The sequence below is a fragment of the Squalius cephalus genome (genome assembly GCF_949319135.1).
Source record: "Squalius cephalus genome assembly, chromosome: 12".
NCBI lineage: Eukaryota > Metazoa > Chordata > Actinopteri > Cypriniformes > Leuciscidae > Squalius > Squalius cephalus.
This window is the reverse complement of record NC_137133.1, coordinates 35609939-35628076: the sequence shown is the minus strand read 5'-3', so window position 1 is coordinate 35628076 and position 18138 is coordinate 35609939. Positions and strand designations below refer to the sequence as shown.

General features: G+C 36.9%; 1 protein-coding gene across 12 annotated transcripts in view; it reads right to left on the bottom strand.

Annotated features, from left to right (window-relative positions):
* Positions 1-1865: 1865 nt before the first annotated feature.
* gphnb (gephyrin b) overlaps positions 1866-18138 on the bottom strand; it is a 103531-nt gene continuing 87258 nt past the window's right edge. For 7 of the 12 annotated variants that reach the window (XM_079887991.1, XM_079887995.1, XM_079887988.1 and 4 more), the window contains 12 exons: positions 17663-17755; positions 11613-11668; positions 11394-11513; positions 9498-9556; positions 9253-9406; positions 7261-7382; positions 6011-6098; positions 5435-5508; positions 4485-4558; positions 4254-4357; positions 3461-3557; positions 1866-2179 (listed from right to left, as the gene is read on the bottom strand). In XM_079887991.1, the coding sequence (XP_079744117.1) occupies positions 2046-2179; positions 3461-3557; positions 4254-4357; positions 4485-4558; positions 5435-5508; positions 6011-6098; positions 7261-7382; positions 9253-9406; positions 9498-9556; positions 11394-11513; positions 11613-11668; positions 17663-17755 (1175 nt within the window). In that variant the 3' untranslated portion in view covers positions 1866-2045. Of the gene's footprint in view, positions 2180-3460; positions 3558-4253; positions 4358-4484; positions 4559-5434; positions 5509-5683; positions 5778-6010; positions 6099-7260; positions 7383-9252; positions 9407-9497; positions 9557-11393; positions 11514-11612; positions 11669-17662; positions 17756-18138 lie in introns of those variants that run through there. The other 5 variants (XM_079887992.1, XM_079887996.1, XM_079887986.1 and 2 more) reach the window with 2 other exon arrangements.

The window sequence follows — 18138 nt, the reverse complement described above, 5'->3', positions numbered from 1 at the left end:
ATCATCATCATCTTCTTCATCATCATCATCACGTCTACAATAACGCTGTGATAGATTCTACAGCTACTGATATAATTCACCCGCTTCTTTTTATTTTCCAAATTTCATAACCCATATGGTGTTAGATAACAAATTGACATTAAATCTCAAATTCTTTGGAGCAATAACTTTGTAGTAAAAAAAAAATAATATTTTTTTTAGTTTATATATATATATAATCATTTTATTTTCACATTTGTTTCCTCAAATTGACTGCATGCATCCATCCAATAATATGCTTTTGTGGTGATTTAATTTATATATATATATATATATATATATATATATATATATATATATATATATATATATATAAAATTTTCTTTCAATTTTTAAATCACCAAAAAGCATATGATTGGATGGATGCAGTCACTTTGAGGAAAAATTTTTAAAATAAAATGATTTTATAGTCCAAAAAAAAAAAAAAAAAAGCATATGATTTAATGAAATGAGATAAAGAAGCAGTACCTTAATTTAATTTTAGAAAAAAATTAAATAAATGACCTAAAAAAAGAATATAATTTCAATAATAATTAAATTACTTCATTTTATTTATTTATTTTTCTGCAAATTGACTACATCCATCCAATCATATGCTTTTTTGGTCATTTACAATTATAATATAATATAATATAATATAATAAATGAAGACCCACACACACACACACACGCACACACACACTCTCTCTCTCTCTCTCTCTCTCTCTCTCTCACACACACACACACACACACAGCTTCGTTTGTGTCTGAAATATTCCAAGTTTATAATTAAACTTTAAAAAAAAAAAAAACATTAAAAATTAGATATCTAAAACACTGCAGAATTAGTGAATGAATGCACTTGTGAATTAGTAGACCATAATCACACACGTTAAGGAATTATGTTTTTATTCATTTTATTACAAGAAAATTCCACAATGCTATTTTTATATAATGATCAAGGATTTTATTATTGTAGTCTCTCTCATTAGGTTCTTATCATTACAGAAAATGTTATTATACAGATTTGTTCAATGTCTCCTCATTGCTTGGTCATATTCCGCAGGAGTGCTGGTCACATTTATCTGTACAATTCAATTGTTCTTTTTTTTCACTGTACATTTTTGTGTAGTTGATTAAAAAGGCAGTCAGCACTTAAATAAGCTGTTGTTGTTGTTTTTTCTCCTCTTTTTAAAGTATATTCAAATAAAACGTTCGCCTGTGACTCCACCCCCTGGGGGATGGGGGCGGGGCTACACCAGGTCATGTGATTATAAGGAAGCTTCAGGGATTGGGTGACCAGGCCCGTGTTCCCCCGGGCACGACCTTCGTGCACCCACGCGTTTGGCACTGCGCACACAAACAAGACTCACGAGATAAACGACAAGCAAAGCTCTTTGTGATGTCATAATGATGCCTACTAATGGGAGGAAAAGTAAAAGTGTCACGTCAATGACACGTAAGACAAAAAGTGCCACCCTCCAGAGTCCGGATGTCAAGTTGTTGAGTTCTTCCCCATGTCCGAAAAAAACAAAAGCAGTCATTTTTCATTTACTTCTCTGTTTTTTTTATGTTAAAACGGGGAAATAATATTCTCTCTTTTCTTTTTCTTCTTCTTTTTTTTTATCTCCGGGCAGGCACCTACAGTTTTCTATTAAAATGCTACAGCTATAAGATCTAGCATTGAACACACAAAGCAACTGCAATGAAAAGAATAAAGTTGCCTTAATATAATAATAATAATTAATAATAATGACAAGAAAAATGCAATAATAATAATAATAATACAGAATAAATCTCTTTTTATAATTAGATTTTATAATTTAAAAGTTATATTTTTTCTTTCTTTGAAATAATAGATTTTTTTTTCTCATATGTATCTAGTTTTGTGATCAAGATGTTGACTATACTTCAGCGTTATCCAAATCAATAAAAACTAGCTGTGCCGTTGCATATTACAGTCAATGATATGTGAACATGCACCGTGAACCACCCGTCACTCTCTGTCCTTCTGCCCGCTTCTGTCATCATAGACGGCCGATGACCATCACGTCCACCACCTCGCCCTTGTGCAGCTCCACGTATTGCTCGGTTTTGGGAGGTAGCATCAGGAGTCCGTTAGCGCTGCGCATGCTCATGAGTCGGCTGCTAACCTGGTTCCCTGGACAGAGACAGAGAGACGAAGAAAAGTCTGAAAGTTGTGCCAGTTGAACTCTTGGGGCCCTATTTTAACGATCTAAGCTCATGGACTAAAGCGCATGGCACAAGAGCACTTAGGCCGTGTGTCCACCAAAGTGTTTTTAGGCAGCTGAACACGCCTAGCTATGCGCGCTTGAGAGCGTTTTGGCAGCGTTGCGTTTTTTTTCAGTTGAGACGCTTTGCTTGTTATGATACGGAATATCCGCGAAAGTGTTACTAGCATCTCATTTCACACATATTTTGTTTCTGTGTTGATTCTGTATTAAAATGTCGATACAACAGGGCTCCCAAGTTTTGAAGACAGACAAGAGTGACCCCCCCCCCCCGCCCAACCTCCTGGGGGGGGGGGGGGTGGACGGGTCACAGGAATGGGGTGTTTCATTAATAATATTATTATTAATGTTTTTGTTGTTGTTATTAATAATTGCTCAAATACCAAATACAAAATATTTATTCAATTTCCACGTATGTGTGTGTGTGTGTGTGTGAGAGAGATGGAAAAAGATGGAATTGGTTTCAAAGTCAAACGCGACAGCGAGCCCAATCTCATGAAAATGCCTATCTATACCACGAATGTTATTTCTCGTGCCATTTATACGTCAAAAATAGTTTTTGCGTGCATATGATACGCACTTTATGGCGTGTAATACGCACGCACTCCTCACCCCTAATCCTAACCAAGTATTTTCAGTGTGTAGCATATACACGCAATAAAGCGCGTCTCCGTCTTCCCGACAGTACACAATCACTCGGGCGTTTAGTCGACAAAGTAACAGGAGGACAGTGCAGAATGGTGTGATATGGCCTGTTGAGGCTTTTTTTTATTGGTTTACAAAGGTCCTAACTGGCAGTTTTGCCTGTAATGGAATGTATCACTATTTATGTCTGAGCCTAATGTTTAATATTTTTTGAAGTGCAATTTTGTTTACATCCATTTTATTTATTGTTTTTGGTATTTATTCAAGTGAATTTTTTTGTTAACAGACACTGAGAGTCCATTGCTTTTATTGTTTTTGGTTGTTTTGTTCATTTTTTGTGGATATTTAAAATGTTTTTCCGTTTTCAATGTTTAATATTCTTAAGAAATAAAAGTTTATAGATCTTTGAAAAGGTGTACCTGCATTATTATGCCATTATCGTTATATTAGATGAAAATGGTCTCGAACGACAATATTATCGTTTATCGCAATAATTTCTTGGACAATTTATCGTCCAGCAAAATTTGTTATCGTGACAGGCCTACCTGTGCTCTGTGCCCATGGCAGAGGTTCCTGATGATGCCACGTCAAAATACAGCGGTGATACTCAGGACGCGGATCCAGCTTCACATCACACGACAACTGCAAACAATCAAGCAGATTTGAGTTTTAAAAATTGTTTTATTAGGGCTGTCAATAGATTATTGAAATCACTGTTTTAAAGTAAATGCACTGACACAAGTTTAGGGTCTTTAACTTTTTTGAAAGAACTTAATACTTTTTTTCAGCAAGAATGCATTAAATCAATCAAGACATTTATAATATTATAAAAGATTTCTATGCTCTTTTGAACTTTCTATAGATCAAAGAATCACAGTTTCCACAGAAATATGAAGCAGCACAACTGTTTTCAACATTGGTAATAATCAGAAATGTTTCTTGAGCAGCAAATCATCATATTAGAATGATTTCTGAAGGATCATGTGACACTGAAGACTGGAGTAATGATAATTCAAATGTTAATTCAGTAATATGACAGCTAAATAACAGACAACAACAGCAGCATAAATTAAGACAGTAAATGCAAAGCAATGATCATTTTTTACCACATAATGTTTTCAAGCTGCAATGCATGCTGGGATCTGGGAAACATTATTTAAAGTTCAACGTGTTTGTTTAGATAACTCAATTTGGAAAGTTGGGACAACCACTTGAGTATCTAAATAAGGTCAACAAAACAACTTGTTTTTTTTTTTTTTTTACATTTGTTCGATTTTTTTTTTTCAGTGTGTAAAAGTCCTCTGTTATTATTACTAGTAAAGTCAAAGGTTGTCTTACCCGGGCTTTTATTATGGTGGGCCGCGGGTCTAAGATTCCCTGCATCTTCCTCAAGGCAGGAATGACGAAGAGGTTACATGTTACGACCGCTGACACGGGATTACCTGTGAAGCACGAGAGACGGTGCTCATTAAATTGAAGAAACATAATAGACAAAAAAAAAATAGTGAAATCTGTGATAAATTACAGACTAGTATGTGTTTTGAAAAATACACCAATAAACTCTCTCACCGTCCCTACCTGGCAGAGCAAAGATAAGTTTTCGAGACCCGTCCATATCAAGAGTGGCAAATGTTGTGGGGAGACTAACGGAAGACAAACCAGAGCTCAAAACCCGCGTGGACTGATTCTCACAGCCTGACACTCAATATCAGGGTGTTTTCACACTGGGTTTATTTCAAGCTGAGAGCAGTTCACAAGATTTACACTGCATGAGATCGCTTTCAACGCTCCAAAGCGAACTGAACTAAGACATGGTCTGAATACAGTTCGCTTTAAGTCTGTGGAGAAATGGGGTTCACCTGTAAATGTGCATTGTGAATACAAAGCACTCTCAGTTAAATTAAACAAACTTACAAGCATTTTTGCTCATTACAGGTAACCATAATGGCACACCTGTTTTTGGTATAGTAAAAATACACATACAGGCCTTTATTCAGCCTTATGCAAAAATGCGCGATCCATGTAAAGAAGTTGTGACATATTTACAAAATATATTACTATTTATTTTTTGAAAATTTTGATTAGTAATTATTATTTCTATTATTCTATTACTTTTCTAAACAAATATAATAAAATAAAATACAAATATAATAAAATAGAATAAAATAAATAAAATAAAATAAAATAAAATAAATGGACTGGCATCCAAGTTCTTCTAATCAATTTCGATCCAGTTAAAGTAGATAGTAATAAAATATATTCATATTTATTTTTTATTAATCTCTATTAATTATTATTTATATTCTTCTATTATTTTTCTAAACAAATCTAAAAAAAAAAATAAAAAAATAAAATAAATGCACTGGCACCCAAGTCTACTTTTTGGAGTTTTTCTATTCAACTTCCATCCAGTTAAAGTGTTTGTTTCATTTAACGAGGATTTAAGTGTGAAAACACCCTGAATCTGCATCACTTGTACAATCTCTACGCAGATGTCACCCGTTTCTTCAAAGACTCACCCTGGTTTCATGAAGACACGTCCAAAGTGTATCTGAGCATGAAGATCGATATCAAGTACCTGTTTCAGGTAATCCTGTGAAAACATCCATTTAAAATGATCTTAATGATGCCGTGAACTTGGACCAATTGCAAATAACTGTGCTGTGTGACAAATAAAGTTTTCTGATTGTAGAAACACAGTATTCTCTTATCTAAAGTGAGTGTACATCATTTTAAACAGATCTGTAATTATGTAAAGTACAAGGCACCTCATTTCTTTAGGTGTAAAACTCTTTGATGTGAAAATCTCAGTGAGAAACATCTCATCTGAAGGGGTCAGCGGGTCTTACTACCATCCAGCCACTAGATGTCAGTATAAAGCAGTGATTACTAAATCAAACTCAAAGTCTGCACATCATCGGACGACGTGTTATGCTTTTCCATGCATCTTCCTAAAATTGCAGTTTTTCCTTTAACAAGGACATTCCTGCATTTGGAACATCATCAAACCAAATATTACAAAAACACCATTTAGCTGTTGATTTTTGTCTGTACAAAGCAGCCAACAAAATAGATAGCATATAAACGTCTTGTACCTTCTCCCCCATAGACACGCCCCCTGAGGTGATGATGACGTCGGCACGACTGATTCCCTCATTCAGAGCATTCAACAGGTCATCAGGGCTGTGGGACACCAAGGTAACAGTTACCATTACAAATGACACGTCAAAAAAAAAAAAAAAAAAAAAATTTTATATATATATATAGGGTACAAAAGGCGCATTGACTTTATTCTCTTTTAGACCACTAGATGGCACAAAAACTTAGCTCAGCACTTCTCTTAAAGGCCTTGAAACACACAGTATTATTCAATGTGTTAACGTAATTTCCACTGAAACAGGAGGACAGGGCGGGACATATCGAGCAGCGTTTTGTTTATATCACAACTCATCCAGAGCTGTTGAACTCAGTAAAGCCGCAGTTTCCTCCTAATCTCTAACGTTTCTCCTCATAATCTCCTCCATATCACTTTAAAGTACAGAAATCTGTGCAGAATTCAAACGTGTCCGATACGTTTTCTGGTCTTCAGTGACTCGATCACATGATCCACTCTGTGTATCGTGTCTCTGGACCGGAGCTGTGGCGGTTCTCATAACACTAACGTGAAACCAGACTTCATGGAAAGCATATTTACACTGTCTGAATCGTTCCCTATCCCCTATATAGTGCACTATGTGCCATTCACCATGTAGAAAACAGTAAATGTGTGAACAAGTGACTGATTTCAGATACAGCTTCAGCGTCTATTCATAATGTAGGGGGCGGAGCTTCAGATTCTAGAGAGCATTTGATTGGATGAAAAGCTGAAGTGCGGAGTGAAGTTTTTAATGCTTATATCTTCTAAATGCGAATTTTGTCATTGTTTTGGAGCACACTAGCTTATAGATAAAAAAAACTAAACCTTTGATTTCATGGGGACTTTAAAGTTAATGTGGAAGATGTTTTAATTTTTCTCACTGGACGGTGATAAAAATCAAGTATTTGATTTAATTATTATATTTGCTCATTATTATGTTCATAAAGTCAAATGGTAAAAAAAAAAAAAGCCTGTTTAAACAATTTAAAACTGACATCAAAATGTATTTGGAAAATGAATTTTTCGAAACACCCTTGACACGTCTGGTTATATGTGTCTTGGTTCTCAAACAAACAAAAACATACCATGCAGAAATTAAAATGTTTTATTAATCAAGAGTTGATTGGTAAAATCAGTTCAGTTTCTATGTGGTTCAAATCTGGCGCACGATTATTGATATGTCTGTATGATAGGGTGAAAGACGCTCACTTGTCTCCCACGATGCCCAGGTTGATGGTGGGATATCCGTGCTCCTGAATGGTGGCCAGCAGCGTGGAGCGATTAGAGTCTCGGATCTTACCGGGGTGTAAATCATCCTCTGGGTTCAGCAGCTGAAAACACAGTTTACTGCTTAGTAAGTAAGCAACAAAGGCCCGTACACACACTGCAAAAAATGCTTTTCCTACTTAGTATTTTTGTCTTGTTTCCAGTCCAAATATCTAAAAATTCTTAAATCAAGATGCATTTACTAGATGAGTAAAATTACACAAGATATTATGTCCTGTTTTCCGGGGGAACTGATCAAAATTAAGTGAGTTGATGCTTAAAAAAAGCAAAATTATCTGCCAAAATTATACTTAATTCAAACAGAAACAATATTATTTTTCTTACCCCATTGGCAGATAATTTTGCTTGTTTTAAGCAAAAACTCACTTAATTTTTTATTTATTTCCCCAGAAAACAAGACTTAATATCTTATGTTATTTAACTACTTTAAGAAATGCATCTTGATTTAAGAAATGTTTGATATTTGGACTGGAAACAAGACAAAAATACTAAGTAAGAAAACATTGGGGCACTATTTGAGGGAACAGCCATTTGTATTGGTGTCCGTAACCATAGTGGACATTATCGAGTGCCCTCATTCAATCCCACAATGCACCGCAATAACGAGTGTAATATCGATGTACGCTCAACGTCTAGAGAATACCCATAATGCACCGTGAGGGTCATGCTGAATGAATTCCCACATTTGACCAGAAGATGGCGCCCGCAGCTGAATCATCCATCCCTCCATTTTCCAAACCGTGCACTAATTCCTTTTTAATTGTTTATTATATTGTTTAATTAAGGTTTGTACATAGTTTCCAAGACTGATTTCAAGATAAATCTTTTCATTACTACTGCAGCTGCCAGTTTGCTAAGTTTCGAATGATTGTTAAAGGGATATTTCACAGCTGAAAAGATGAATGTGTATTTAAATTGGGTCATTTATGTAGTAGAAATGTGAAACTATTTTAGAAGTTGGTGCCTTCTAGACTGAGAAAAGCCAGAAAATGTATTTTTGGCTCATGTGGATGAAAGACAACAACTCCCAGAATGCACTTGCTTCGCTGCTCTACGAGGCCCAAGCCACGCCCACCGGTTACAGACGGCAGCATCAGGAGAAATGATACAGCTAGGCTACTAGTCATCTCGAAAAGACGGCGTTTTATGGTGAGATCCCCCTATGGACGGGTTGAAGACATGCGGGACGAGCTATTGGCTGGAGTCTCTCGCCTCTGGACAAAGAAGCCTCTGATGAAGCTAAATGATGATTTTTGCGTCATCTGAGTGTTTTTTCCAGACACACAATACAGAAATCTCTCGTCTCAGGGGGACATGAGGGAGGGAAGCACGGTCAGTCGAAAATACTACCGGGTTTCTATTGATACAAAGCTTAATGCTGATCGGTGAAGTATCCCTTTAAACAAAAAGCACAAACTATGCAAAGGCAGCAGCCCTTCCGTCGCACTCAGTGTCCGAATTCACTCACTCGTTTTCATTTACTCTTTCAAGTGGTCTATAATAGTGGAGTAATGTAGGGAATATTGAATGAGGGTATAGGGGGGCGATTTCAGACCCAGATATTGTTTTTATCGTTCATCAGCTGGAAAAAAATGTGGAAAAAGTGATTCCAAAGAAAACATTTACAAATCTTTTGTTCCGAATCAGTGGTTCGGAGCTTCTATCAAACTCACCAAGTCACAAGATTTCAGCAAACGAGGCTTTAATACGTCATACTGTTTTGATCCTCGGTTTTGAAACATTTTAAAATTCAGAGGGTTAGCCGCTAGGTTTATTTTTTATTAATTGAATGCATTTTAATACTTATGACTATATTATCAAAAGGAATTATATGATGCTTAATTGCCCATTTGATCTCATTGCTGATTAGAAGAAACAACGGAGATGTAAAGAGCAGTGTGTGTGTCCCGTCACCTCGTTCCCAGTGGACATCACAGCCACGACGGGAAACTTCTGCACTTCCACCTCCGTGACGCCCACCGTGGCCAGAAGCCCGATCTCAGACGGGCCCATGTGAGTGCCTTTGGACAACACGCATTCGCCACGCTTGATGTCATGACCGATGGGCCTGCAGAAGACGACACACTCTGTCAGACACACGTGACACACACACACACACACACACACACACACGCTGAGAAACGCTCACAGGTGCTCACCTGATGTCTTGACCTGGACGAGCTTGAACCAGAATCCGCACCTCCAGCTCTTCTGTGCCCTGAGGGATGAGTTTAGACGGGAACAGGGTTATTTTACTATATTTGAGATACTATTATACTTTTTATTCATATTTAGAATTTTATTTGAATATTTTCCATTTTCATTTTAATTTCAGTAAAAGTTTTAGTAATTTTGTTGTGTTTTTAAAAAATATTGTAATATATTTTTTATATATATTTTATATATAGCCTATATATAGTAAATACAGTGCTATGCATAAGTTTAGACACCCATGCTAAAGTTGACTAAAAAGAGGAATAAAAAATCATCTTTTGGAAATTGAACTTAATGCCTTAATTTAAAAAATGAGGAAAAATCCAACCTTTAAGGACACCAATTTTCTTTGTGAATGAATAATGTATCGTAAATAAATAAATGTTCTTCCTTAAAATACAGGGTGCATAAGTCTGGACACCCCTATGTTAAATTCCCATAGAGGCAGGCAGATTTTTATTTTTGATAAAGTTCCCTTGGCCTTTGGAATTAAAATAGCCCCACATCATCACATAGCCTTCACCATACCTAGAGATTGGCATGGTTTTATTTCAGTTAGCCTAATAGCTAGTTTGATTTGCATTGAGAGATGATCTTATGGAAAGTACTCCATGCCAATCTCTAGGTATGGTGAAGGCTATGTGATGATGTGGGGCTATTTTAATTCCAAAGGCCAAGGGAACTTTATCAGGATGCATAGTATCCTGGATCCATGAAGTAACTGGCCTTTAAAAATAAAACTCTGCCTGCCTCTATGGGAATTTAACATAGGGGTGTCCAGACTTATGCACCCTGTATTTTAAGGAAGAACATTTATTTATTTACGATACATTATTCATTCACAAAGAAAATTGGTGTCCTTAAAGGTTTTCTTTAAAAAAAAATTCCTATTTTTTTTAATTAAGGCATTAAGTTCAATTTCCAAAAGATGATTTTTTATTCCTCTTTTTAGTCAACTTTAGCATGGGTGTCTAAACTTATGCATAGCACTGTGTATATATATATATATATATATATACATTTTTTTTTTTTTTTTTTTTTTAAACATGTCTATATAGTTATAGTTTATTACTTTTTGTGAAATGGTGCCTTGGAAACTAGCTGAAATAAAATAAGTTTAAGTTTTTGTATATTTTATTTTATTTCAGATGACGTTTATTTTATTTCAAGTAACAAAATGGTTTTAGCTTCGTTGATGGTTTTAGTTTCTGTTTTAATAATAAACCAGGAGGAGACAAAAAAAAACAAACTCTTAAAGACGTAAGGAATAATTGACAGCCGAGGTAAATTATTGGTAAACTGAAATATATTTTCAGATTATTAGTGGATAACTATGTCTGCTTGACAAATTAATTACCACAGACTTTTCGAATAATTTTGGTCGATTTTGAGTTGAAAATAAGTGCATTTAATTTCAGCAAATTTTGTGTACATATTAGTAGTACGGTTTCCACAAAAATATGAAGCAGCACAACTGTTTTCAACATTGATAATAATCAGAAATGTTTCTTGAGCATCAAATCATCATATTAGAGTGATTTCTGAAGGATCATGTGACACTGAAGACTGGAGTAATGATGCTGAAAATTCAGCTTTGATCACAGGAATAAATTACATTTCACAATACATTCACATAGAAAACCATTAGTTAAAACTGTAATAATATTTCATTCTTTTTTTACAGTATTTTTGGTCAAATTAATGCAGCCTTGGTGAGCAGAAGAGACTTCTTTCAAACATTAAAAAATCAAACCGACCCCAGACTCTGAAAGGCAGTGTCTATAAATAAATGAAAATGCTTAAATGATGTATTATCATGGTTTATAAAAGAATCAACTCACGTCTTCAGACTCTCTCAGGAGTTCAGTGTCTTCTACTTGAACCACAGCATCTGCTCCGCAGGGAATGGGAGCGCCTGTCGTCACCCGCATCACCTGGCCTGGCATCACGGTGTGTGTGGGCTGGACACACACACGTTACAGCAGTTCATATGGATCATTTTCCTCACATTTGAAGGTGGATTTCTCAAATGGTATCTTACATTCGACACGTTTTCTCACCTGCTCTCCGGCCTGAGACTCGCCGATAATAAATCTGTCACCAGGACCATCAGCCGCTGTCAGGACACAGAGACACACACACATATATATATATAACACCGTACACTCTTAGAAGAAAAGGTTCTATATGAAACCTTAAAGGGATAATTCACCCAAAATAAAAATTCTGTCATCATTTATTCATCCTCAAGTTGTTTCAAACCTGTATGAGTTTCTTTCTTCTGCTGAACACAAAATATGATATTTCAAAGAATGGGCACCAATATCTTCCTAAGAATTTTCTTAACTTTGTACTTAATAAACTTCCTAAGAAAAGTGTACGTCGGATTCATGACACGTTCTTAAACAACAGAATTGTTCGCACCTGTGTTCTTAGGATTGATGAATCCCACGTCTTCGTAATTGAAAGCTTGTGCCAGTTGTTCCTAATTAGCATAAGAAAACGCCCCACAAATTCCCATATAAGGACATGACACTTCAGGGCCGTGTGCAAGAAAAGATGGAGAATGTCCAAAAGACGCACAGACGGCGGTGGTCCACCGATCACCAAACGAAAAAAAGAATTCTGAAATAGAAATTCTACTGTAATAGGTAAATGCTAAACGAGGCATAATATTTGATTTAATCAGCTTAATTGCAGTCTTAAGTGTTTCTTTGCATGCTATGATTTTACATGAATACTGTACATTACAGTAAAATACTATCATTGTAAACGACTGTAGAATTAAACAGAGGTGGACAGTAACAAAGTACATTTACTTGAGTACTGTACTTAAGTACACTTTTTAAGTATCTATACTTTACTCGAGTATTATTTTCTCCGGAAACTTTTTACAAATATCGTACTTTTTACTCCACTACATTTGTGTCAAGGTCCTTGAGTAGAAAGTAGTAACGTCAGTCAGGGGATGATGTTGGTTGCAGGGGTTGCATTTTGGTTGGAAATGAAAGTCGGGTTGACGTCTGAACCCGACGTTGGATTTTGTTTGGAACGTCTGTCCAACATTGGAGATTAACGTCAATCTGACGTTGGATTCTGACATCAACCTGATTTTCATTTTCAACGTTGGGTTTGGTCTCCTAAATGCGAATTTTGTCATTGTTTTGGAGCACACTAGCTTATAGATAACAGTAAGGCTAACATATTAATACTAAAAGACAAAAAACTTTAAATAGGGCACTATTTGAGGGAATAGCCATTTGGGTGTCCGAAACCATTGTGGACGTTATTGAGTTCACTTATTCAATCTCACATTCAATCCCACTACTGGAACTGTGTTCTAGAAATACATTTGATAATGATATGAGGGCAGTCATAGATTCAGAGGCATAAAACTGTAAGTATTACATACAACAATGCAACAATAATAAAACAATGCATTGACATTTACTTTTTTACTTTAGATACTTAAGTACTTTTAAAAACAAGTACTTCTGTACTTTTACTTAAGTAAAAATCAGTCTTTATAACTTTTACTTGTAACGGAGTAATATTTGACCAGTAGTATCTATACTTTCACTCAAGTAACAAAGTTGTGTACTTTGTCCACCTCTGGAATTAAATAAAATGCAGTTGCCAATTATTTGGAGCAAACTGTCATCACTCAAATGTGCGTAAGAGTGCTCTGGAGTGTGCGTAGATTTTGTTCTTAGCTAAGAACAAATCCAAGATAAGAAAACATTAGTGAATGTCAGAATCTTCGTAAAAAGTGCGCAAGTGGGGTTTAAGAACACATTTCTTCGTAAGAACGGTTGATGAATGAGGCCCAATGTCGGTAACCAAACAGCTGACAGTATTATTTTTCCCTGCTATGGAAGTCAAGGGGGTCCATCAACTGTCTGGTTACCGACATTCTTCAAAATATCTTCCTTTGTGTTCAGCAGAAGAAAGAAACTCAGACAGGTTTAAAACAACTTGAGGATGAGTAAATGATGACCGAATTTTTATTTTGAAATGAACTATTCCTTTAAATGTGGGATCAGTAGTTTTTGAGAAACCAAACACACTTGTAACCAATCAGCAGTAAGGGGCGTGTCTACTAATGATGGGGAGGAGAGAGCGCTCAGTGCACACAGCACAGACATTAGCCTAACGACTACAGAAAGAGAGATGGCAGATAAAAAACGAAAGAGGAAAATGTCTGTGGAGCTTAAAATTAAAAAGAAGGCTTACGATCAGGCAAGAGGTGGAACTCGTGTTAATGTCGGAGAAGCGTACCAGCGCTGGAGAGAACTCAAGGCCTAACATCTGATGCAGAGTTTGCTTTATTTCTTCTTGATAGGTGAGTAACATTGTTTAGCTTTGTTTCACAGAACTAATATATGCTGGCCATTTCTCGAATATGCTCGTGTGTCATCTTTGCTTGTTTTTTTCATTTGCGATATTATTGTCGTTCGATTCGGCTGTGAAAAACTAAAGACACATTCATTTCCACACCATATAAGCCTGGCGCGTTTAAACCTCCTCAAGCGTCGGCTCCCAAAGTGTCTGAAAAGTAAGATAATATACTCCTAATGCTTGCTTCCTTTGGTTCCTCATTTAGTGATCGATATAACCCCCTAATCTTGTTATAGTTGTAATATATTTGTTACTATGACTCGTGCTCGTGCTATCGAGTTGATCATGATAACTTTGTGGGTGTTGAGCGTCGTACACGTGAAACGGAGCGGAACCACTGACGCGTTAAACACACATTCAACATGGATTACCATAGTAACACATTGCTTTCACTTACCCTCGGCCGGCAGGTAGGGGCGAGATCATTTTTGGGTAGGCGCGTGTTTGTTTTGGTGAGTTCAAATATCAAAAAGTGTTTTTCAAAAGCTACTGATCCCACCTTTAAGCCATTCGAGCGCACAAAGACGCAAAATAGAACTCATTTCGGAAATCGAACACCAAATTCCGTTCTCTTCCGCCTCTATTTGTGCTTGAAAGGACACAAACATGCAAAATAATGTTAAAATATTTTGTATCATCATCATACTCATCGAGTATCCTCATAAACCCAGTGATATTGGGCTTACGTGAACGTAAACAACTGAGAAAGAAAATGGATGTGTATCATTATATTGGATCCGTGCATTAGCTCTTAAAGTGACAGTAGCCTAATACACATGCCGTCTGTCTGTGTCATTAATGTTAATCAAACAACAAAATACAAAGAGAAAATCCCTTTTGTAGTTTTAACAAAGATTAATTATATTTAATTTATACAGTGAAGTCTATGCAATGTTATTTTACATTTGATTATTGAAATTCTGTACCGGAATACTGTTACCTGAAAAAACAAAGCACTATTTATTTCATTTGTATCTCATTTCATTAATCTAAGGGCCCTTTCACACCGGACGCGTAGCGAAAAAGCGAAACGAAAAAGTGAAAAGTTCGCGTCAAAACCATTCACATCAGCCGCAACGCGAATTTGCGACATCTGTGACGTTCAGAGCTTCAACATTCCAAAACTTTCGCGCCGACAGCTGAGAAAACATGGACACTTCTTCATCATCATCATCCAGGTAAGACGAGCTTGTCATTTTCTTTAAAAGACAGAAAAGAAGGTTTTGGGTGCACCCAATCTTAAAGAACAGAGCGTCTGAAGGGGAGTATGCTAATGTCTACTTTTAGTTTCCTTTTCCTCCTTTCTTTTTCTCTCATAGGTGTCCCTGAGGTTTTTCCACAGTTTCTTTGCGTCTTCAACTAAACACAGTGCGTTTTGTAATGTCGATACACATTACATGTAACTCACAAAGTAACAAGTTAAAATCATTCGACTAGAAACTGTAGATAATTTACACTCACCTAAAGGATTATTAGGAACACCTGTTCAATTTCTCATTAATGCAATTATCTAATCAACCAATCACATGGCAGTTGCTTCAATGCATTTAGGGGTGTGGTCCTGGTCAAGACAATCTCCTGAACTCCAAACTGAATGTCAGAATGGGAAAGAAAGGTGATTTAAGCAATTTTGAGCGTGGCATGGTTGTTGGTATCAGACGGGCCGGTCTGAGTATTTCACAATCTGCACAATTATTGGGATTTTCACGCACAACCATTTCTAGGGTTTACAAAGAATGGTGTGAAAAGGGAAAAACATCCAGTATGCGGCAGTCCTGTGGGCGAAAATGTCTTGTTGATGCTAGAGGTCAGAGGAGAATGGGCCGACTGATTCAAGCTGATAGAAGAGCAACTTTGACTGAAATAACCACTCGTTACAACCGAGGTATGCAGCAAAGCATTTGTGAAGCCACAACACGCACAACCTTGAGGCGGATGGGCTACAACAGCAGAAGACCCCACCGGGTACCACTCATCTCCACTACAAATAGGAAAAAGAGGCTACAATTTGCACGAGCTCACCAAAATTGGACAGTTGAAGACTGGAAAAATGTTGCCTGGTCTGATGAGTCTCGATTTCTGTTGAGACATTCAGATGGTAGAATCAGAATTTGGCGTAAACAGAATGAGAACAAGGATCCATCATGCCTTGTTACCACTGTGCAGGCTGGTGGTGGTGGTGTAATGGTGTGGGGGATGTTTTCTTGGCACACTTTAGGCCCCTTAGTGCCAATTGGGCATGGTTTAAATGCCATGGCCTACCTGAGCATTGTTTCTGACCATGTCCATCCCTTTATGACCACCATGTACCCATCCTCTGATGGCTACTTCCAGCAGGATAATGCACCATGTCACAAAGCTCGAATCATTTCAAATTGGTTTCTTGAACATGACAATGAGTTCACTGTACTAAAATGGCCCCCACAGTCACCAGATCTCAACCCAATAGAGCATCTTTGGGATGTGGTGGAACGGGAGCTTCGTGCCCTGGATGTGCATCCCACAAATCTCCATCAACTGCAAGATGCTATCCTATCAATATGGGCCAACATTTCTAAAGAATGCTTTCAGCACCTTGTTGAATCAATGCCATGTAGAATTAAGGCAGTTCTGAAGGCGAAAGGGGGTTAAACACAGTATTAGTATGGTGTTCCTAATAATCCTTTAGGTGAGTGTATAGTATACTAAAAGCAGCCCTAAATAGTCTCACTACATTTTATTACATGTTCAAAGTAAACACGGTCTCTGTCTCTATCTTTGACGATAATAGTGTTAGCTTTCTATCCCAAATGTAGTTTAGCCTGCTAGCCTACACAGCACAGGACTATACAACGACTAAAACTATCACACAACATACTCACAGTCGTGATAACCGAGTTGGTTGGTAATACTACGCCCCACATTGTCTTTCAAATCGTTGTCCTTGTAGTGTGTGATTGGCTGAAGCCTTTTCTGTCGCCGCAAAAGTAAAAAAAAATCGACATCAAAGCGAAAAAAATAAAAGTCGTTTTTTCGCCGCAGAACATTCGCGTTCGGTGTGGAAGCGCTCATTACACAAACAGCTGATCAAAAAATAAAACCATCGCGTGAATTATTCGTGCGTCAAAATCGCGTCCAGTGTGAAAGGACCTTAACACTTGTAATTTGTTTAATATTTTCTATGCAGTTTCACTCTCCAACTTCAAGTCAGTTTTCATATCGCAATATATATAATCATAGAAAAACAAAATATAGCAATGTGAGTTTTTTCCAGTATTGTGCAGCCCTAATAAACAATAAGACCAGGAGTGGGTATAAAGAAACTAAATGGGGTCAGTATTGATTTTACAGCAACTGAATATCAACTTATGATCTTCCTAATGCTGTAAAGAGCCAGAAAGCTGCCATAACGTGCCTCGAGTTTCACCCAACAGACAAATGTGTTTATAGACCATCAGTGACTTCTCTCATGAGCTCATAAATATGCAATTAACGCAAAGAAAGTACTTGTTATGACATTTTTAAGAGGGAAAATCCCATCCAGCACAAAGTCCATGAGAAATGAATGAAGCATTTGACATTCTTCCCCTGAGAGACGTTTCAAGCGTCGCTCTAGCAGACGTGAGTAATGCTTTCGATACGCAGTCCTGACGCGAGCACTAGAGCGCGAGTTAACCAGGACTGTCAGACCGCTGGCTAAATGATTCACTCATCCAGTCATGTGGGTTCTCACCTCTTACAGCGTAGCCATCTTTAACAGAGGCTGGGAACGGAGGCAGGTTGTCTTTGGCATAAACGTCCTGAGCCAGAACTCGACCCATGCCGTCTGCAACAACAACACAGAGAGCAAGATTAAGTGCGTTTATCTGCAAATAATATGCATGCATAACAGGCCTTTTAAAAAATACATAAGGGACAACCTCATATGTGACTCTGGACCACAAAACCAGTCACATGTCGCACGGGTATATTTGTGGCAATAGCCAACAATACATTGTATGGGTCAAAATTATTGATTTTTCTTTTATGCCAAAAATCATTAGGATATTAAGTAAAGATCATGTTCCATGAAGATATTTTGTAAATTTCCTACTGTAAATATATAAAACATTTATTTTTGTGAGTGAATGCAGCACAATCGTGAACATAAATGGACAACTTTAAAGGAGATTTTCTCAATGTTTCGATTTTTTTGCACCTTCAGATTCC